At 51.9% G+C, this 19,437-nt stretch overlaps 7 protein-coding genes across 7 annotated transcripts; 3 read left to right on the top strand and 4 right to left on the bottom strand.

The window, feature by feature from the left end:
• The first annotated feature begins 847 nt into the window (after positions 1 to 847).
• On the top strand, positions 848 to 3,209 carry BDV17DRAFT_178515 (uncharacterized protein). Its single transcript, XM_073754901.1, has 2 exons — positions 848 to 1,843; positions 1,896 to 3,209. The coding sequence occupies exons 1-2, from the start codon at positions 1,066 to 1,068 to the stop codon at positions 2,888 to 2,890; spliced, it is 1,773 nt and encodes a 590-aa protein (XP_073612602.1). The 5' UTR covers positions 848 to 1,065; the 3' UTR covers positions 2,891 to 3,209.
• A 190-nt stretch (positions 3,210 to 3,399) lies between these two features.
• BDV17DRAFT_178565 (uncharacterized protein) lies at positions 3,400 to 4,848 on the top strand. The gene has a single exon (XM_073754902.1). The coding sequence runs from the start codon at positions 3,929 to 3,931 to the stop codon at positions 4,721 to 4,723; it is 795 nt and encodes a 264-aa protein (XP_073612601.1). The 5' UTR covers positions 3,400 to 3,928; the 3' UTR covers positions 4,724 to 4,848.
• BDV17DRAFT_178495 (uncharacterized protein) lies at positions 4,845 to 7,224 on the bottom strand. The gene is made up of 4 exons (XM_073754900.1): positions 6,786 to 7,224; positions 6,551 to 6,723; positions 5,975 to 6,485; positions 4,845 to 5,913 (listed from the first exon to the last, which is right to left on the bottom strand). Exons 1-4 carry the CDS (start codon positions 6,895 to 6,897, stop codon positions 4,967 to 4,969), a joined length of 1,743 nt encoding a protein of 580 aa, XP_073612600.1. The 5' UTR covers positions 6,898 to 7,224; the 3' UTR covers positions 4,845 to 4,966.
• A 2,393-nt stretch (positions 7,225 to 9,617) lies between these two features.
• BDV17DRAFT_178459 (putative D-arabinitol dehydrogenase ArbD) lies at positions 9,618 to 11,431 on the bottom strand. The gene is made up of 4 exons (XM_073754899.1): positions 10,851 to 11,431; positions 10,723 to 10,792; positions 10,230 to 10,655; positions 9,618 to 10,150 (listed from the first exon to the last, which is right to left on the bottom strand). Exons 1-4 carry the CDS (start codon positions 11,284 to 11,286, stop codon positions 9,970 to 9,972), a joined length of 1,113 nt encoding a protein of 370 aa, XP_073612599.1. The 5' UTR covers positions 11,287 to 11,431; the 3' UTR covers positions 9,618 to 9,969.
• A 1,678-nt stretch (positions 11,432 to 13,109) lies between these two features.
• On the bottom strand, positions 13,110 to 16,328 carry BDV17DRAFT_271310 (acetyl/propionyl/methylcrotonyl-CoA carboxylase subunit alpha). The gene is made up of 5 exons (XM_073758790.1): positions 15,874 to 16,328; positions 15,630 to 15,828; positions 15,471 to 15,568; positions 13,780 to 15,412; positions 13,110 to 13,360 (listed from the first exon to the last, which is right to left on the bottom strand). Exons 1-5 carry the CDS (start codon positions 16,026 to 16,028, stop codon positions 13,301 to 13,303), a joined length of 2,145 nt encoding a protein of 714 aa, XP_073612598.1. The 5' UTR covers positions 16,029 to 16,328; the 3' UTR covers positions 13,110 to 13,300.
• BDV17DRAFT_271308 (uncharacterized protein) lies at positions 16,329 to 17,596 on the top strand. Its single transcript, XM_073758789.1, has 2 exons — positions 16,329 to 16,573; positions 16,636 to 17,596. Exons 1-2 carry the CDS (start codon positions 16,493 to 16,495, stop codon positions 17,533 to 17,535), a joined length of 981 nt encoding a protein of 326 aa, XP_073612597.1. The 5' UTR covers positions 16,329 to 16,492; the 3' UTR covers positions 17,536 to 17,596.
• Positions 17,597 to 19,321, bottom strand: BDV17DRAFT_271306 (acyl-CoA dehydrogenase/oxidase). Its single transcript, XM_073758788.1, has 6 exons — positions 19,090 to 19,321; positions 18,929 to 19,016; positions 18,785 to 18,879; positions 18,491 to 18,726; positions 18,163 to 18,440; positions 17,597 to 18,079 (listed from the first exon to the last, which is right to left on the bottom strand). The coding sequence occupies exons 1-6, from the start codon at positions 19,268 to 19,270 to the stop codon at positions 17,665 to 17,667; spliced, it is 1,293 nt and encodes a 430-aa protein (XP_073612596.1). The 5' UTR covers positions 19,271 to 19,321; the 3' UTR covers positions 17,597 to 17,664.
• Between the last annotated feature and the right edge of the window lie 116 nt (positions 19,322 to 19,437).

Below are 19,437 nucleotides of genomic sequence, written 5' to 3'. Positions count from 1 at the left end.
CGTAGATAGTAGACACAGGACAGCTAATAATATGCGCCTCGAATCCATCGAAAGCGATACCTGCGGCCCTGGACCAAAGTGTTGCCATTGGGAAGCTCGACGCCTTGGCGCCTGAGGCAACCGAGAATCCCGCCAACACTTGGGATTTGTAAGGATAAGTCACAAATTCAATTCTGATATCGAATCCTCAAATCCATCCTATCCAACCTGTTCAGCAACTTCAGTTGCTCATTACTCTTGGGATAGCTTCATAGCATTTAGCAGGCCGTTCATTGGAGAACCCCACGTCTCCTTCGCTTCCTCCACCGCCTCCCACTATCCCTTAGTGTACTCCGTCTTCTCGTCTCCTTTCCGCTTCGTTTGTCAGGTGCCGATCGGCCATTCTCTCCATCAGAAAAAGAATGCTCTGGGGGGAAGTTCGATATTGTGAGTGTTGTTTTTGGTCTTATCGTTTTTCGGCTTTTGTCCCTTTTTCACCCTCGCATTCTACTCATCGGGGCTTTTCCCGGCTGTGTCTTGGGGCACCCGAAACTCGGAATTGTGCCCTCCCACTTGCCAGCACCACAAACACGATTTATGAGCAGCGAGCTGACTCGAGTGATATCTCAGAACCCAGTTATATATACCATTCGTTCCGGTTCTTCGATTTACTCTTCGTTTCGACCTTTTGTGCCTTGGATAATATCTAAGTGGGTGACGGATTGATAAGTCTCAGGGCCGCCGGCAGCTCTGAGCAGCAAAAGACGGACAGGAAACAAGAGACGAGAATATAGATCGTGGGTACCGTCAGGCTGGACTACCGAAGACAAAGAGAGGCCTCAACTGGCTGTGGCTGTGACTGGAGGTCGAGACAGCCGATAGTTTGGCATAATGGCTGCTGCTACGCTGAGTATGTTCTCTCGTGACCTCACTCAAAAGTAGTCCCTGGGTCAAGCGCGGTCAATCCCTAGATTGTTACCCCAGATACTGGTTGCGGACCTCAAAGGGACAGAGACTGGAGAAGGAGCAAACAGAGGAGGGCTCTGCTGGCCGTTCAGTTGCTGATACCGTCCTCCTGCAGATGGGATGTTCAATTCGGCCCCAGATACGCCATCGCCCGTCTATCCCGATAGACTGATCCGTCCCCTCCCCAAGCGTACCCTTCGGTCTCGGTTATCCTCCGACGCGGCCGACTCGATCCTTTACCCTTCCCCTCCACCGGCAACGCAGCTTTTTTACGGAGCCTGTGCGACCAATGGGGATGCTGTAAATGACTCCAAAGTGTATGTACAACAGGATGATGGTGATCGTGATATCAGTCCTGATAGCCGGGATCATCACTTTGCCTATGAAAATGGCGTTGAATTCGATAGCGGTGACGAGGATGGACCAGTAGTTGTCCGACGGAGCGCCGGATTCCGTGGGTCGTCCCTGTCACCCACGCCTTCTAGCGTGCAACACCAAAAACACCCCAATATCGGGAAAGAGCAACCGATCAAGTCATCCCCAGCAGGACCTGACGGGTACGATGCCTTCGAAAACACCAACAACAAGAAGAAGCGCAAAATCCCAACGCCTGGGAATATGGGAAGTCATCATTCTTCTCTGTCCCCTGAATTTGCAACCATGGGATTAGCGAGCTCCGGACAACAGAATTCCATCTCACCTGGAGATGGGGGCCATGTGAGCACATTCTACGGTACGGGCAGCCCCGCGTCGCCGGTGGGCAGTGGGATGTCTGGCTCAGGCAGGGGTCGCCTTGGACGTCAAGGGAGACGTGCGTCGGTACAGGGGCATATCACTTGGCCGCAGAATCGCGCTGCTGGTCGTCGAGACGGGCTGATGTCCTCTCCAGGTCCGACGGGTATGTCGCCAAAGAGTTTTGTTTTAGGTCTCGTGCTAACGACAAGACACAGGTGAGCCTGGTACACGTAACCAGGGTATTATCTCTGCCGCCATTGCAAGTGCCGCAGCATCGGCGTTCTCCTCGTCTCCGTACCGAGCATCAGCTCAGGGTAGCATGCTTCAACAGCAGACTACGCCCACCCAAACCCAGTTCACTTTCACCTGCGAGTCCGACTCGTCCAAAGGGATGGCGCTGCACGCACAAAACCCATACGCCTCTCAGCATCGATCGCCGGTCGCCCAATCGCCAGCTGGGCCTAGCGCGGTAGGGGTTTCTACGCAAGGCACCCAGACCAGTCCGACTGTTGCAGCGCAGATGAGCCAACAACCAGTGGCGCAGCAGCAGCAGCAGCAACAACAACAACAACAACAACAACAACAACAACAACAACAACAACAACAACAACAACAACAACAACAACAACAACCTCACCAAGCGCCCGCGTCTACCGAGCCGCCCCCAGAGAGGAAGAAGAAGCGATCGCCTGGTAGTATCTATGCGTTAGCTGCGCGTCAGCGGAAGATTCAGCAGCAATATACAAATCTTCATCACCCTCCGAGGCTCGAAGACATCTGGATCTGCGAATTCTGCGAGTACGAAAGCATCTTTGGGCGCCCGCCAGAGGCTCTTATCCGTCAATACGAGATCAAGGACCGCAAGGAGCGCAAGCGTCTGGCGGAGAAGAAGAGACTTCTTGAAAAGGCCAAGATGAAGGGTCGCAAGCATAAGAAGGCGCCGAAGAATGCAACGAAACACTCTGCGGCTCAGCATCCAGCCTATTACCACGGCCATGATCGGGCATCTGTTGATCATTCTTCGGTAGGAGGGGAAGCACCGCACCACGATGAGCTCGGGCCCGAGTACGACGATGAAGCGCCAGCTGCTGTTCCACCGGCGGCCCCTGCAGGGACGTTCAAACCCCCGCTGCCGCCAGGAAACGCCGCCAAGAACACGGCGGCGTTAGGTGGTAGAGGTGCAATAGAAGGAGGAATGAAACCACCCTGACATTGGAGGGGCAGGTTTGTCTTGGGTATGTTTTACATCGTTGTTGCTTTTGATTTTTACTTTTGGTCGTTGCATGGTCGATTAGCCTTTGTCGTAATTTTGCATTGATGAATCCCCGCTCTCATTGTCTCTTGATGTGTCATGTCAGCAATAATGCATGGATCCCTTCAGGTGGACAACAGGTGTTTAGTCATTGGTTGGAAGTGAAACAGGGAGAGTTCTCTCTGATTGTCAGGTGTCTGGATAGCACGTACGGTAGAAGGTAGTCAGGTATCTTAGCAGTCTATGAATAGGATCACTGCTTCTATGTTTATGCCGAGAAGGTCAATCCTGACAAGCTAGATCGGCCCTAGAAGGATAGTTGGATCACTCTTGTCCAGTCGATTGAGCTTGAGCTCTGGTCCCCACGACGGCGCCTCGACAGCCACCACCGGTGACTCAAGCTCTCCCTTGCAGAATTTGGCGCGCGCGAACCACAACAGCGATGTGTTTCAGAGCAACACTTGGACAAAGAATGACTGGCTGTCGCTGACCCTTCATGTGAGTGTTATCAGAAATAGATATGACAGTTTGCTAAACCGTGGAGACTCCTGCTACTCTCTACTGCCGGCGTCTGCAGAAAGCACTTTGTATACCGCGTGACAATGACTATAAAGCTGCAGAAACCACTTCTGCAGCTCTTCCTTTCTGCTCGTTTCTCAGCTCAGCTTCACTCTTTAGCCTCCGGTTTCAGATCTCTTTTTTTGCTCTCTTGTTCTCTCTTTGTGTTCTCCCTGGTGGACCCCCTCGCTATATCTATCTGCGCCGGCGCATCCATCCAACACAGCGCCCATCTAGATTCGGTCTGTTGTACATCTACAACTTCTTTTGTTTCTCCAAGCCAGCTTCTTGGTTTACCTATTTAGTCCTACTCGAAGTAGGCACCTGCAACCCCGAAGCCCGACCCAACCATCATCGCGCGCCTTCCTTTCATTCACAGTAGCAACACACCCGCATACCTCCCAACCACATATAAACCACCTTCCCAACCCTCGAAGAATGTGGTTCGTCCTCTTCAAAATCTTCCGCTTCGGCTACTCCGAGACCAAAAAATACAAGGCCAAAAAGGCTGCTCAGCAACAACAAGGCACAGGCGGCCAACAACCCCAGCAGTTCCAACAACCTCCACACCCATCCCCCTACGACGGCCACGGCCACGACCCTCGCGACCAATACCAATACCCAATGGAGTCCTATCCGCACCCTCCCCTCCCCGACCAAACATCGCTCTCCTCCGCACCCGCAAAATCTATCCGCGCGCGGGGCAAAGCACTCCTCGCTCTCGCCCTCGCAATCGTCCAGTTCGCGTTCGGATTGGCCGTTATCGGCCTGTATAGCCAGGACGTTAACTCCGCACGTAACAACGGTGACGCATTGCCTAGTCGGTGGGTATACGCTGTCGTGGTTGGGTTCCTGAGCGCCGCCACGGCCCTGATCTACATAATCCTAGGCTGGTGGTGGACGAAGCGCGGACGGGATTCGTTCTCTGAACGGACGGGGCTGCATCTCCCATTGTTTGCGTGGGAATGTGTCCTGATTATCCTGTGGCTTGTTGTCTTTGGGATGTTCGGGGAGATGTATATTGGTGTTTATCATGTTGGCGGGAAAGATGGTGGGGAGGGTAAGGTTACACGGATGAGAAGGGCGGTTTGGGTTGATTTGGCTTGTTTGGTGTTTTGGGTGCTGAGTGGGGTTTTAAGGGGGATGACGTGGTGGAAGGGGAAGAATGGGGGTAGTTTTGGTTTCCGGAGGAAGGAGAGTGCTGTGTTTGGGACTGAGAAGGAGATGGCTTGATCTTCCTCAGTCATTATGGCGCTTTGGAGATCTTCCTTGGCCATGGTAAACCCGTTGAAATTTGCTTTGGCGAGGGAGATTCATCAAGGAGATGGCTTGGTTAGGTGGATAGAGGGTTTATTGACTTCCATGCATAGTGGCTGGTCCACGTGGAGTAATATTAGGGCTGTATTTGTTCTTCCTCTTGGAAGGTCCATTATTGGTAATTATCGTGCTTTGAGTTAGTATCAAAACAAAACAAAATCATTCATATGACTGTTCCCTGTCCTCCGTATTTCTTGTTGCCATCCCCATTCCCGCTCCTTGACCTAGGGAGTTTCGACTTTGTCCGATTAGAAGACTTAACCCGCTTGGTCCACGAGGTACAGAAAGTACCGAGGGCGTCTGCAGGAACGGATTTACTGTCCCGCTCGGCACGGGTACAGCCACAGCACCCGAAGTCCCAGGTTGATGTTGAGTTTCAGGCTGAGGGGACAGGTCCAGACCAGCATCGCCGGGTGAGAACACAGGTATATCGTGGTCATCCAGACCGATGCCTCCGCCTACGCTCCCACTGCTGGTTGATGCAAGTATTGATGTCGCTACCGTCGATGCGCCGTGAGATCGTGATTGATGTGAGTCGCCGTACGGAGACTTCGTAGGTGAGACAATTTCTTCCGTTTCTGTGCCCGTGCCTGGTCTGTTCTCCTCAGCTTCTGACCCAGAGTGAAGGTTGATACCGCTGCTCCCGAGCTCCTCGCTTTGCTTTTGCTGTTGCTCGGAATACCCATACTGCTCAAAATACTGCTCCCGATACCGCTGATACCACTCTTCCGCTGCCCTCTTCTGCTCCACAAAGCGGCTCCGGAAGCCGCCCTCGACAAGGCTCGCCGTGCTGGGCTGTTCGTAGTTCTCTTCGGAGAGGTGGCGTACGTCGAAGTGGCGGCAGGCTGTGGTGGAGAAGAAGCCGACTGTGGGTTGGGCGGGCTGGGAAGAGCGCTGGCGGAGGGAGGGGCCTGCGGGGACCGGCGTAGATTTGTGGAGGAGGGTTTTTAAATCGGCGAGCAATTCGGGAGGAAGAGTTGGGTTTTGGTCTGATGGGTGGGTGGGTGGATTTGTGGTTGCGGCTGTCGTTAGGGTTGACGTCGCAGTTGATGCTGGGACTGGAGAGTCGGGAGGTGAATTTACGACTTTCGTAATAGTGAGAGGTTCTGCAAAATAAGTTAGAGATTGAATGGCAACTCCGCGTCAAGAGGTCAATGAGCGACTCACCTTCAGGCGAATTAATCACTGCCTCCTCATCTGTCTCGTTCTCCTGTACAATCGGAACTTCTAAAGCTCCAGTGACAGGCGGCGAGGGAACCAACTGCGGGGAGTGATTGCGCGTAGAAGATACAGAGGATTGCTGCGACGATTTACGCCGCATCATCACAGGCCGGCGCTTAGCGCTCTTTGCCTTGCTGCCTACAGCAAATGTCTTCTTCTGACTCGGACGACTTCCCTGTAGAGTCTGCTCTCCGAAAGTGACTGGCTTCGATGGAGGAATAGGCGTTGGTGGGTTTGAGGGTTTCCGGGTGACACTCTGCCCGCTTAGACCGGTTAACAGCAGCCGGGTGGTCTTTTGCGTTTCGCCATGGGACGAGCTGTTTGATTTCTTTAGAATAGGTTGAAGTGGCGGTTTGGGGGTGGTGGCTGTCGTGCCCCCGCTACTTGGATGGCCGGGTGGGTGTTGGTGTTTTCCATCATGTTTCAAACTGGACGAGAGTGTCTGTGGTTCGGATTGCTGCAGTTCGAAGGTCAGCAAAATAGTCCCGTATAGTTACAGAAGGATTATCGTTGTGTCCCCACCTTGAATAGACTGGGTCTAGTAACAGTAGGTTCTGAGATTTGCAGGAATAAGCGAGCCAGTGTTGATCCGGTCAGAGAGTTGCTCAGCCGCTTGCTGCTCCATAGTCTCCAAAAGAAGTTTTGCAGTCGGTATCCTGCGTCGCCTTGATGAGCTGAGGGGCTGGTGCTGTAGGCTGCTAAGAGTGAGTTGATGAGGTTTAGGGAGGTAGATTGGGAACTAGCAAAGCAAGCGAACCTTTCCATAGCTGCACAATGTCTCCAACGTCAACGGCATCAGAGCCGATACCGTTTAGTTCAGCCGAGACCTTCCCCGAAACAGACACTAGGCCCTTTGGAAGACTGTCCATTGTGACGAGCTGGGTGATGACTCTATGAGATCAAGTCAGAGAACACTGAGGCCAAGTAACAGCGCGGGTGAGTTGTCAGAACACGAATTCTGCATTGTCAGAAAATAGAAAACTAGCAAGCGAAGGCAGAAGGAAGGTGAAAGAGAAAGGACGGAGTAGTGGCGGTGAATACATCGAGGGGAATGGGTCAGAGAGCATAACAAACGCAGGGAGAGCAGGGGAGCGGATCAGTGAATGCGCAGGTTGTAGAAGAGAAGAACAGTCAGTGAGGCTGCAAGGGCAGTGGCAAGCTGCTTTCCCCACATCAGGCAGATTCACTGATCACTACAATTCATTCAGTGGTGGATAAGTGCTCAGCCGCATTCTGGGGGCAAGTTATGCAGAGAGTAGTTGAGAGGTTGAAGATCAGAAAGAATAGAAGACTGAGAAGGAAGACTTGCTACCTTAAGCCAAGAGTGGCCGGGGCTGCCCAGTGCCAGACTGCCAGATTGTGGAGTGCCGTCCTGCGCTGAGAGCAACAAAGACCTTTCGAGGAACACCAGGAAGAATCAGGACGCAGAAATCAGATCATGAGGATCCACGGCCGGGACTCTGACCTATCGACTTGACATGATATCGCTGCAGAGTGTCAGTTGATGCGCCGCCTGCCCTAACATGATCCCCGGCCTATCACCGCGGCATCCTCGCCCATCTGTTGGACCGAGTCCACTTGGCTCTACGCGGGCTACAGGATTACTGCTCCAACCTATTGCAGCCGACCTTATCCAGGGGATCGGGAATGCCCGCTGGGAACCTTGGAAACCTTGGAACTTCCTCTCCACACGTCACCCATGCTTAACTGGCCGACACCATGGCTGACCACATTCAACTTCAGACCGAACAAGTGGCGATCCAGAGAGCTCGGAGGGCGAAGCTGATCAAAATGCACCCCGCGGAGTCGATTCTCCAGTCTGACGAAGATCCTGGTCCGATAGTCCTGGACAGAGTAACCATGCTTCGAAAGGACTAATTGATTCCCGAGGAGTTCCACCAGATGATCACCGGTGCTTATTGTCGATTTGCCTCCGCCTCATCACAGGGCCTGAAATTTCGTCAATTTTGGCCCAGTCCGATGGAAGGACGATCCAGAAGGCTGCCCCTGCAGGGGATTTTCGGCGAATTAGAGTGAGAGTGAAGGTTAATCTGGCCTAGCGCCGTGGGGGTTCTGGGGAGCCTGAAGAACTGGAGAGCTGACTGGGGCCGGCGGGTCTCCAGAACATCAATATTGGGACTCTCAGTGTGCCCCGAAAAGTTGGTTTCTCAGGTGAGATGCAGGAACGTAAAGAGTGCCGCTACCCAGCCCCGATGACAACGAGCAAGTTGGATGACGCAAACGGCGGAAGAGAATAAAAAGTGATGGAAGGAGGTTGTCCTGGACGAAGTTGAATCGAATCAGGATCGCCGTCCGCGGTCACGGGGCCTTGTCACCTGATGCCTTGCATGCCCAAGTACCTCCTCCGTAAGTAGTACAGAGTATTGCACTCCCTCTCAACACTTGAGGACCTCTTACGACTCTCTCGAATCTTGTGCAGGAGCGCAGTCATGCTACTACGAGTTCCAGGCTCAGAGCATCGCGCTTTCCATCTGAGTCCAGATTAAACCCGACATCCGCCCTGAAAGAGCAGAAGGGAAAGGAAGCTACGATCTGGGAGATTTCCCATGTCGTCGTCAACAATCATGGATTCTCAGCCAACAAACATAGGCAAATACTATGCTCGGTGACATTGGACTTGTCGATACCCTTGAAGGTTCTGAAAATGGGCCTTTCTTGAACGCCGAATTCTCCATGAAAACATAATCGACCCTCACGGTGTCTGGAACCCACGAGAAACTGGACCGAGAGCCAGGGAGGTCAACACCACCTACGGTAAGTTGTGCCCTCTTCCAATGCATGGTTCCAGAAACCCGGCGCCGTATACTGGTTCAGGCTTTTGGGGAGCGCATTATACACTTCGGTCTGAATTTGGTGCATCCGTGGAAGGAACCGCGACAGATTCTGGAACATCTGTCCGGGGGTTGACATCGCGAGACCTACGGCTTCAGGGAATAATCATTCTGCATGCTATATGGGTATACTTTCCTCAGATCTGGAGTCCTTACCCGAGACACTGTATATGTCAAGGAGCGGGAGATGTCCAGCCGTCGAACTGACAGCATCACACCCCAATGCGAGCCACTCACCTTTGTATCCCGTCGCCCGAGATATGAGAATCCGTATAAAAATCGCGACAAGTACTTAGGCGACAGCTATCCTGGTAGAGAACATCTATTCAGGCAGAGGACAGAACATCGAAGAAAACAAACATCAGCTGTATCAATCCGCCACTAAATTCCTCTTAAGAATCCAGTCGAGAGCGTCCATGGACTGGCACTGCGGGGACGGGACAATCCAGACCCAGACTCATACCCAGATCGCTGAATTGAGGCGGCAAATTCGGCTCGCGAACAAAAGATCAGATCGCTTTGAAAGCTGGGCTGAGATGAGCTGTTCAGAATGGTTATGTAACACCTCTATTCATACGCACTGTTCCCTCGTGTTTCCTGTTTTTTGTTTTCTACGCCTACCGGAAGAACACGAGGTAGTTGATTCGACCACTACATAGTACTAGTAAGCTGAGCGTTTTTGTAGTTAGTTCATTTCATTGAGGTAAATGACATCATGTTATGGCCAACAAACTGCAGATACTCAACGTCTATCAAAACAATCCGACCGCAATTAGTAGTTCGGCAGTAAATTGTACATTATCGCTTTTCAGGCTCCAGCTCGTCTAGAAAGCACCTGCGATATGAATGCAACCTCAAAGGATAAGAAACTAACGAATGTCGTGGAGGTTCAAAGACAAACCCGCTGAGCAACGATGAAAAGAAACAAACTCCAAATGCCGTATGTAAACCATGAACAACAACGCCAAAGCCTCTCGACCATGGTCGTAAAAAGAGCAAGTGGTACACAAAACACGATACACCATGTCCGCAGCAAATAATAGTACATCAAACTGGCGGCCGCGACGGTCCCGTTATTTGGACAACAGATTAGGTCAAGGTGTAACCACCATCGACACGGAGATCGGCACCAGTAACATACTTGGATGCGTCACTGAGGAGGTAAGTGACCGGGCCCATCAGATCTTCGGGGACGCCCATCTTGCCAGCGGGGATGAGCGAGATCCACTTGTCGCGCAATTCGGGGTTTTCATCTAGAATCTTGCGGGTCCTGTTTATCAATTGAGTCAGCAATTGCTCCTGTAAAGTAGTAGTATTAGGGCATAATCTCGAGATAAATGAAAACGTACAAAGCAGTAAGCATGTATCCCGGGCTGATGCAGTTCACTCGGATATCATAACTTGCCCATTCAACTGCAAACGACGAGGCGAGATGGCGGACGGCTGCCTTGGCGGCATTGTAGGGCGCTTGGGGCTGGGGCACGTTGACGATGGCGCCAGACATGGAACCAATCAGGACCATTGAGCCTGGGGCCTTCCGTTCCATGAGGTGCTTTGCGACGCCTGTGGCAAAGAGGTATGTGCCGTTGACGTTGACGGCCCAGAGCTTCTGAATTCGATCGTGCGGGTAGCTGATTGCGTCGAAGTTTTCGGTAAAGCCAGCGGATGTGACGAGGTGGTCAATCTTGCCGTGCTTTGTGAGGACCTCAGAGATGGCATTATTCACGGAGTCAGGGTTAGAGACGTCGGCGTAGTGGGCTGTGACTTTTGGCAGTCTAGGAGGGAAATAGCTGTTAGCTCTGACTCTAGGACGGGTAGATGTGGAAGAAAGAGAAAAAATACTCTTCCAATCCAGGATTCTCCTTCTGAAACTGATCTACCAGCTTTTGGGCAGACTCTTCGGCTTCCTCTCCTGCGAGGAACTTAGTAATTGGTCAACCATAACGATAGCAATCGTAGCAAGGACATACGGTTCAAATCGACAATGGCGAGGTCAGAGCCTGAAGCTACGATACCCTGGGCCATAACCAACCCTAGACCACGAGCACCACCAGTAACCAGTGTGACTCTGTTCTCTAAGGAAAACTGAGCAAGGGTTCGCTTAAAGTGCATTCCTCCACGGCCCTGGACGACAGGACTTGGAGGCATGTTCTTATCGTCGGGGTACTCGATGACGACGCTTTCGTCAGTACGCGCGTACTTGCCCTCATGCTCACCAGCTGCACCCTCAGGGGCTCTTGTGGTGGCCTTTTCGAGGTCGTCAAGCTTGTCGTCTTTCTGGAAACGCGGGACTGTGGTGGTGAGGGGACGGATGAAGGGTCGAGGCGTAGCAGCCAACACGGCAGGGCGAGTGTTCTGGTTGATAGCCCTGACGGTCTGACGAAAGTTTGAAGGTCTGAACATCATGATAGTTTGAAGCTAGATGTGGTTGAGATGACAGAACGATGGACAGGAATCGGGGACGATCTGAACGTTCGGAAATCTGGCCATGCAGAGGACTGTTTTTAACGTCGAGGGGGGCTATGAGGGAATGGACAATGGAAGCAAATAATAAAGCTGAACAGCATGAACAATGAAAGAACAGTGGAAGGCTTGTCAGGTCACGGACCAGCGTGCATTGCGTTGACAGGATGGCAAAACGAATAATCGAAGCTCAAAGAGGAAAAGATAAAAATAATTGGGACCAAATGAGGTAGCTAGGGATGCTGCGATGACAGGGCGATGACATGGTACAAGCTCACAGAACCTTCTGCAGGAACATTGCCCGAATCTGGTACAATAGCAAGAGAGATCTGTTGTCCCTTCTTCTCCTGGACTCCAGCTCGTCGACAATCATCATTCAGAAAGGTCAATGTCCTCTTGTTGTATGCGCTTGAAACCTCTTGAACTGTTGTCTTTTGACCGGACACGACAAGGAAGCAGAGTCTGATCCAGGCCCAACTGCCATGCAGCGATCGGGCATGCATCTGCCCTGGTCCCTGTACTTCCTGTCTTTTCTTTTATTTTGCCTCCGCGTGACTCCCCGCGCCTTCCTCTGTTGTGTTCCCGAGGTCAATGACTTGCTTCCGCCATCCTGGTCTTCCACTTGCTTCCACCTCTTTGACAATTTCTCTGCTACTTGAACTCTTAGGCTTACCGAAGCTTGCCAGCCGTCCTTACTAATTCCATTCAATGTAGCTAGGACTTGCTTCAATGCTTTCCATTGAAAGCACGATCCATCGAAAGGAAGACACGCAAGCCATTACACACAATGCAATATTGATGCAATGTTCAGCACAAGAACCCTGTTTGCAGTATTCAGCTGACCATGTGATCTTATATCGACTTCTTAAGGGCTCTACCAAGACTACTTTGCATGTCCAATGCATTCGAAGCAATCAATAAGAATAACATTCTTCTCGATAATTCGTCGACAACAATAAACGCTCCAGCCTTTGCACCAACGCCTCCGGAAATTTGCTAGCTTCGGCAAGTTACTGCACGTACTTAGTTACTAACCTATTAGATTTTGCGATCCGGACACTCTTCATCTTCTGCGCTCTTTCAGATGCAGCCAAGATCCTGCGTCTCCTGCAATGATGTCTTCACGTACACTGAGTGAGTGGGCCCGACAGTCTAAAGAAGAATCATGCATTTATGATTGCTTTGTCAATCAAAAACGTCATCATTTGTTCAAAGAAATGAAGAACAGCAGAGGTCCACTGACTGTTCTGCCTGACATTTGCAGCAGTGACATAACTTGACACAGAGGCTAACCGACCATGGTGCATGACTGAGAGGGCATTTGTGACTGTGATTTTTGCCGCTGTGACTTCATCTTTGAGCTCTGAGAATCCAGTGATCTATTGCCGTCGTACCTAGGTATATACTCCGTAGGGCTCGGGGACTTCCGCCTGGGACCCACGGCTCCACCAGTTCCTGGATCGCTATCCCTCACGAGCCAGACATCCGACAAGTTACGGCATCACTAGAAGTATAAACTGATTGTAAGTATTCCATGCGCCCAGATTCTAAGTCTCATAAGGATACTACCTGGGTCAAGCTTTACCTAAATTTGTGTGCGACCGAGGCTGGAGTCAATTGTGTAAGGCGGAGTCTCATAGGACCGGTGGGTCCCTACTCATAGGTAGATATACCTAGACCATAGAGACCACAAGGGCCCGTAGGGGATGGGGGTTTCGCAATGACTTACTTTGCAGATGCCTTCTAATAACTAATGAGAGATGAGCCACTTCCTCCTGCAGCGAGTAATTTTCTAGGTTGTACCAAAAAAAGTAGATGGACGTCTCAAGATCCTAAGTGTTCACGTATCATGCCATGAAAAAACTAGAACGCCTCTCATACATTGAAATCGACCACAAACACCCCCATATTTCTACTCTTCTTCAGAATCCCATATCCCCGCACGCGGCAACCTCTATCACGATTCCTCATCCTCTCCCGCAAACTCAACGAGAGGTGTCCCACTTTTACACTGGTCCTGTAAAAAACAATAGGTCAGTTGGTGATTACTTCGAAGAAGCGCAAAAGAGTTCAAGAGAACCCTGGAATATGGCCCGGCCCGTGCACCGTCAGATTGGGATTTCCAGTTTTGCGGCACTGCCGGACCAGGGAAGCCGGCCAGTAAGCTGGAATCCAGGCTCTAGCCTAGCCTAGCCCAGCTGCAGCTACAGGCCAGTCTTAATCCCAGGATCTGGACTCCTGCACGTTTGGGAATCTAATGTGCTGGGGGCAAAACGGTCCAAGCCGCTAGACTGCGACCCGGGAGCCGGGAGCGGGAGTCCGGCAGGGAGAGGAGGGGTGAGGAAAAAGAGAAAGAGGGTAATAATTGGGGAGATATTGAGCAAGGATTGAGAGTCTGGAACATTCTGGGTAGAGTGGAAAAACCGCATGACTTACTCCTTGTTTATGAACGACGTTCGCAATCTTGCCCTTCTGCGGGCTGCGGATGACCGTTTCCATCTTCATACTTTCAATCACCACCAACGGCTGATCCTTCTCCACGAAATCACCAGCATGGACGTCGACGCGGAGGATTTTGCAGGGCATGGGAGCGAGGACGCTATTCGTGACGTCTTTTATTCCGAGGGCTTTCTCCATCCACTTTGCTCGTGGGATTGTGAGGCGGTATTGCGTGCCGCGTTGGAACGCGACGATGGAGTCACCATCGCGGATGACGGTGGTGTCTAGGCGGGTGTGCGGGAAGAATGTGGTGACAATGCGGGAGTCTGCATTGGTGTGACTAGTCACCTGCTCGAAGACGTGCTCGCCGACGGCGACGTTGAATGTATTGTCACTAGTTTGGCGGACTTTGACTTCGAATGGGTCGCCGGTTGCGCTCGGTACTGATGCTGAAGCTGAGTTTGTGAATGTCATGTGGTGTTCCTGGTAGCCTGGTCCGAACCCGATGGCCGAGCCTTCGAAGCTGGCTGCCTTTGGTGTTACGAGGCCGGCGTCGTCGTGCAGACAAGCCAATGCCACCTGTGCTAGCATTTCCGGATCGATGACTGACCCAGCGAAGAGCTCATCGCGATGCTTCTCGATGTATCCCGTTTCAACCTCCCCAGATATGAAGTCGAGGCTCTTACAAATGGTTCTCAAGAATTCAATATTCGTCACTGGCCCAGCCACTTCGTATTCTTCCAGCGCTGCGGCCAGCTTGCGGATGGCTTCTTGCCGGTCTTTACCTCGAACAATCAGCTTCGCAATCATGGGGTCGTAATGCGCTGAGACTTCGTCCCCTTGCACAAATCCAGCGTCAATCCGAACGTCCTCGGTGATGGCGGGAGTGCGAACATGGAGGAGTGTCCCGGAATCCGGAATAAAACCTGAAGCAGGGTTTTCGGCATATATTCTGGCTTCAATGGCATGCCCATGTCTGGATATATTGGCTTCAACTTCCTCCTGTGTGAGCGGAAGTCTCGCGCCCTCAGCGACCTTCAACTGCCAGTGCACGAGGTCTTGTCCGGTGACCATTTCAGTTACCGGATGCTCCACCTGGAGTCTAGTGTTCATCTCCATGAAGAAGAATTCCCCTGTATCATTGTCGAAAATGAATTCAACTGTCCCAGCGCCCTCGTAGCCTACGGCTAGAGCAGCAGATCTAGCCTTTGCCCAAATATCTTTCCTGGTAGCATCAGGCAGATGAGGGGCTGGTGACTCCTCTAGGATCTTTTGGTGTCGGCGCTGAATACTGCAGTCTCGCTCTCCTAGTGCAACACAATTACCGTGCTTGTCAGCAAAGACCTGAACCTCGATGTGTCGCGGTGTGGTAATATATTTCTCGACTAGGACATGGTCATCACCGAAAGAGTTCCTAGCCTCTGACTTTGCCGACTGAAGTTGGTCTTGGAACTCGTCTTTGGAACGAGCTATTCTCATCCCCTTGCCACCTCCACCCTTTACGGCTTTGATCAGAACGGGGTATTTGATCTTGTCGGCTTCGGCTTCGAGTAAATTAGGGTCTTGGTTGTTGCCGTGGTAGCCAGGGACACAAGGAACCCCAGCGGCGTTCATTATCTTCTTCGACTGACTACAGGCCCAGCAGTATTAGTGATTTGTAGAGGATTCAAGACTCGTGGGCTGCGTACCTCTTGTCCCCCATATCCTCAATAGCTTTCCACGGCGGGCCGATAAAAACTAGCCCGGCTTCCGTACACTTTCGGGCAAACTCCGAGTTCTCGCTGAGCTATCCAACTCGCAAGTTCGTTAACACTGCTCTAACAAGGTGGTTAGAGAGTTATGCTTACGAATCCATAACCTGGGTGTATTCCCTGACATCCCTGGGCTTTTGCGATCTCAATGATCCGGTCTCCATCAAGGTATGCGGATACAGAGCCGAGATTAAAAGCAAATGGTGAGCTCAGTGCATGTCGTGCTCGGCTGTCTGGGTCGGTATATAGGGTGGTCACTCGAATTCCGTGCTGGGCGGCTGTCTGGCCAACTCGTCTGTAATCGTTAGTAGAGACAATAGGCATTGGATGAAGTGCATACAGGGCGATCTCTCCTCGATTAGCAATAAGGATTGAGTCTAATGATCGCGAAGGGCTGGATGAGCTAGATGTGACTGTCGAAGCAGCTCGTCGTGAGCGACGAACAACCGTCGGCCCCAGGCGGGCGGATGTGCGGAGAAAAATCGATAGCGGCATTGTATAAAGAGGGGCACGAATAGTCGACTCAATGCAGCACAGTATACTAGGCAGTACTCGTCAGACTCATGCTCGAAATGAGAACGGGGTATCTTGAATGTATCTGGAAAGATGGTAGATAACGCTGGGCAAGCACCCTTGAGCCCGCCGCTTTGTATGACGGCGATCGCAGGCGGGCCCCTTGTAGAGCCGACGCAAAGCGATGCGGGGAAAGCCGCGGCCACGTGACCCAGTCTGCGGTTGCACTTTTTCTTCACTTGGCAAAGGCCGGACAAGCGCAAGCGCTCAGCTTTGACCTCATTAGCGCTTCTCGAGTCATCAACACCCTCGTTTCTATCCTAATCCTCAAGTGACTGTGGGCGTAGAGTCACTTGTTTTTCTCTTTCACCTGTCTTTGTTTTCTCTGTTTTCGGACCGACACGTTCTGTCTTTCGCTACTGCAGCAAACTTTTGGCGCATTCGCTATGTCCGATATCGAGGAATATTACGATGAATTTGACGATGACGAGATCTTTTGGGTTGAGGAAGCCGATCCGACTGAAGCTGTATGCTCATAATGATTCTTCTATGCAATCGTCAGGCCCGCGTCTAATTATCAATGGTACAGGATGACTTAGCCGCCGCTGCAACACACGACCCTATGCTCCCCGAAGACCCCTCCCTCGAAACCGCGGACTTCTTCAGCGACTGGGAGGACCTTTCAGATGACTACTACGATGAAGACCCAACCGCCGTGCGTCGACTGCGTGCCATGGGTTTGTTGCCCATCAAAGAACAACCGTACCTCGATGCCCTTACCACAAAACGCAGGAAGGTAGCGGATACCCTTCCGACAGATATGACATCATTCCAAGGTGTCGCATGGAAACATCCCGAGGATGAAACAGACATCGTCGAGATCTACGCCCCTGGCGAGGGAGAAAAAGTCTCGTTGCTGAAGAACTGGAGAGAAATATTCCGGAACGCGAAGCCGGCGATCGGACCGCTGCGCGGCCGCATCCCGCCCTCGAGAAGCGCGGAAGCCGTGTCGCGCGAACAGAGCGAGTCTGACCTTGATGTACCGTCATTAATGGAGGATATTTGTGAAGACGAGGTGATATCTTCGGATGCTGCAGAACCACAGCCCGTGAAGCCGGTGGTGACTACTCCTCTCCAGGCGGTCGTGAACTCGCCGTCTAAACTGCCTGCTCACCCGAAGAAAGGCGACCCCGGTCATCTCATTGATACGCTCGAATCGATCAATGAGGTAGAAGAGCCCTCTACGACCAATGGAGTTGCTACCAAGCCTCCGGTTATGCAGAAAACCAAGGAGCCTCCCGCTGCTGAGCCCCAAAGAGGTCGGAAACGCAAAGCCTCGGCTTCGGTGGACGACAAACCGGATGCGTCTGAGAATACTGCAGCCGCTGACGCACAGCCCAAAGCGAAGCGGGCAGCAACTGCGAAGACAACACAGACCACAAATCCTGCATCGTCTGGCCCTGTTCGCCGCTCCGCAAGACGCAAATAAACTAACCTAACATTGGCCTCATGAGTTACGCGTCTCCTTCTCAACATCCTATATTTATATTTATGACATTATTCATGTATTCATAGACACTGAAATGAAAACCTCATAGCAATCTAATCTTTCTCCCAATCATTGCGCATATTCCTTATTAAACGCCCTCCCAATAACCATCCGTCGAATCTCACTCGTTCCCGCCCCAATCTCATACAACTTCGCATCCCTCAATAACCTCCCCGCCGGAATCTCGTTGATATACCCGTTCCCGCCCATAAGTTGGATCGCATCGAGCGTGCATTCTGTGGCGCGTTCGGCCGCGTATAGAATTGCCCCCGCGCAGTCCTGCGTGCGGATCGCTTCCGAACCGAGAGACGCGAAGGAATCGATGTGTCGGGCTGTTGCGTAAGTGTAGGCTCGGGATGCCGCAAGCTTGGTGTGCATGTCTGCTAGCTTGCCTTGGATTAATTGATTGTGGGCGATGGGGGTTCCGAATTGTTTGCGGACGTGCGTGTATGGGAGGACTAGGTCGAGGGCGGCTTGCATGATTCTGTGAGTTGATTACATATATTAGCATCGGCTTTATCTCCAGCTCTAGGTGACATTAGTAGATCGAGATGCAGGTTGGCTCACCCTAGCGGACCAGCGCTGAGGACCAGCCGCTCTAGATCGAGACCCTCCATGAGAACCTTGACGCCGCGGTTCACTTCGCCTAGTAGATTCTCTCTGGACACGAAGACGTCCTCGAAGATGAGTTCGCCGGTATTCGAACCGCGCATTCCCAGCTTATCCAGCTTCTGAGCGCACGAGAAACCCTTGGACGTTGTCTCAACAACGAACGCGGTGATACCTTTGGAGCCTTGCTCGGGCTCTGTCTTAGCGTAAACGACGATGTAATCTGCGTCGGGGCCCTGTAACTCTTAGCTATTTGCTATGCTCTGGAAAACAAAGAAGAACTCACATTCGTAATCCACATCTTAGTCCCGTTCAATACCCACCCACCGTCGACTTCTTTGGCGGTTGTCTTCATGCTGACGACGTCGGAGCCGGCCGAGTGTTCTGACATAGCCAGGGCGCCGACTTTCTTACCCGATAGAAGGCCGGGAAGAAAGCGTTCTTTTTGTTTGGTTGTGCCGTTCAAGGAAAGCTGGTTTACGCAGAGCTGCGAATGTGCTGCGTATGATAAAGCGATACTACCTGTACAAGGAACACGGTCAATAAGGTAGATATGAGTGTAATGTACGGTATGACGTACCTGAAGCACGACTAATCTCCTCCATCACCACACAATGGGCCTGATAGCCCATTGCAAGACCCCCATATTCCTCATCCGCTGTGACGCCGAGTAACCTAGATGTACATCAGCTTCGAAGTATCTGACATTTCCGGAGATAATCACCCAGCATCGCCCAATTTCTTCCACATATCTGCGGGGAATTCATTCTGAGCATCTGTCTGTGCAGCAACTTCCTCCGGGATCTCACGCCCTAGACGAGGGATTTCAATTAGAACGGCAGACACCCTATTGATTTGCGTACTGATACGGATTAGTGAGCTTACTGGTAAACTCTTGGACTCTTTCTCGTAGCTCTAGCAGGTCGTCCTCGGATGGAGGCACAAACCCTCTCGGGTGTTTGGTTGTTGCTAGCGTTCGCACAGCGGCGATGAGGGGCTTGGTGAACCTCGTGGGGCCTCTGGAGGAAATGGAGCGGAATAGAAAAGGTAAGCGTGTGGCGGCCATCGTTGAGTGAGAAATTGCGAGATTGATCAAGTAAAGTCAGTAGTAGCAGTGCTTTGAAATAAAGACATTCCCCGGGATCAGAGTGAAGGCAGCGGAGGTGTAGTCGGGGTGACAGTTCGGTTAAACGCGGAAAAGCTCGCCTCTCCGCACCTCCGCGTCTTCCCCTC

Source organism: Aspergillus undulatus, assembly GCF_047715775.1.
Source record: "Aspergillus undulatus strain CBS 261.88 unplaced genomic scaffold BDV17scaffold_50, whole genome shotgun sequence".
Taxonomy (NCBI): Eukaryota; Fungi; Ascomycota; class Eurotiomycetes; order Eurotiales; family Aspergillaceae; genus Aspergillus; species Aspergillus undulatus.
Note: the sequence above shows the minus strand (reverse complement) of the source record. Positions and strands in the feature narration are given on the sequence as shown.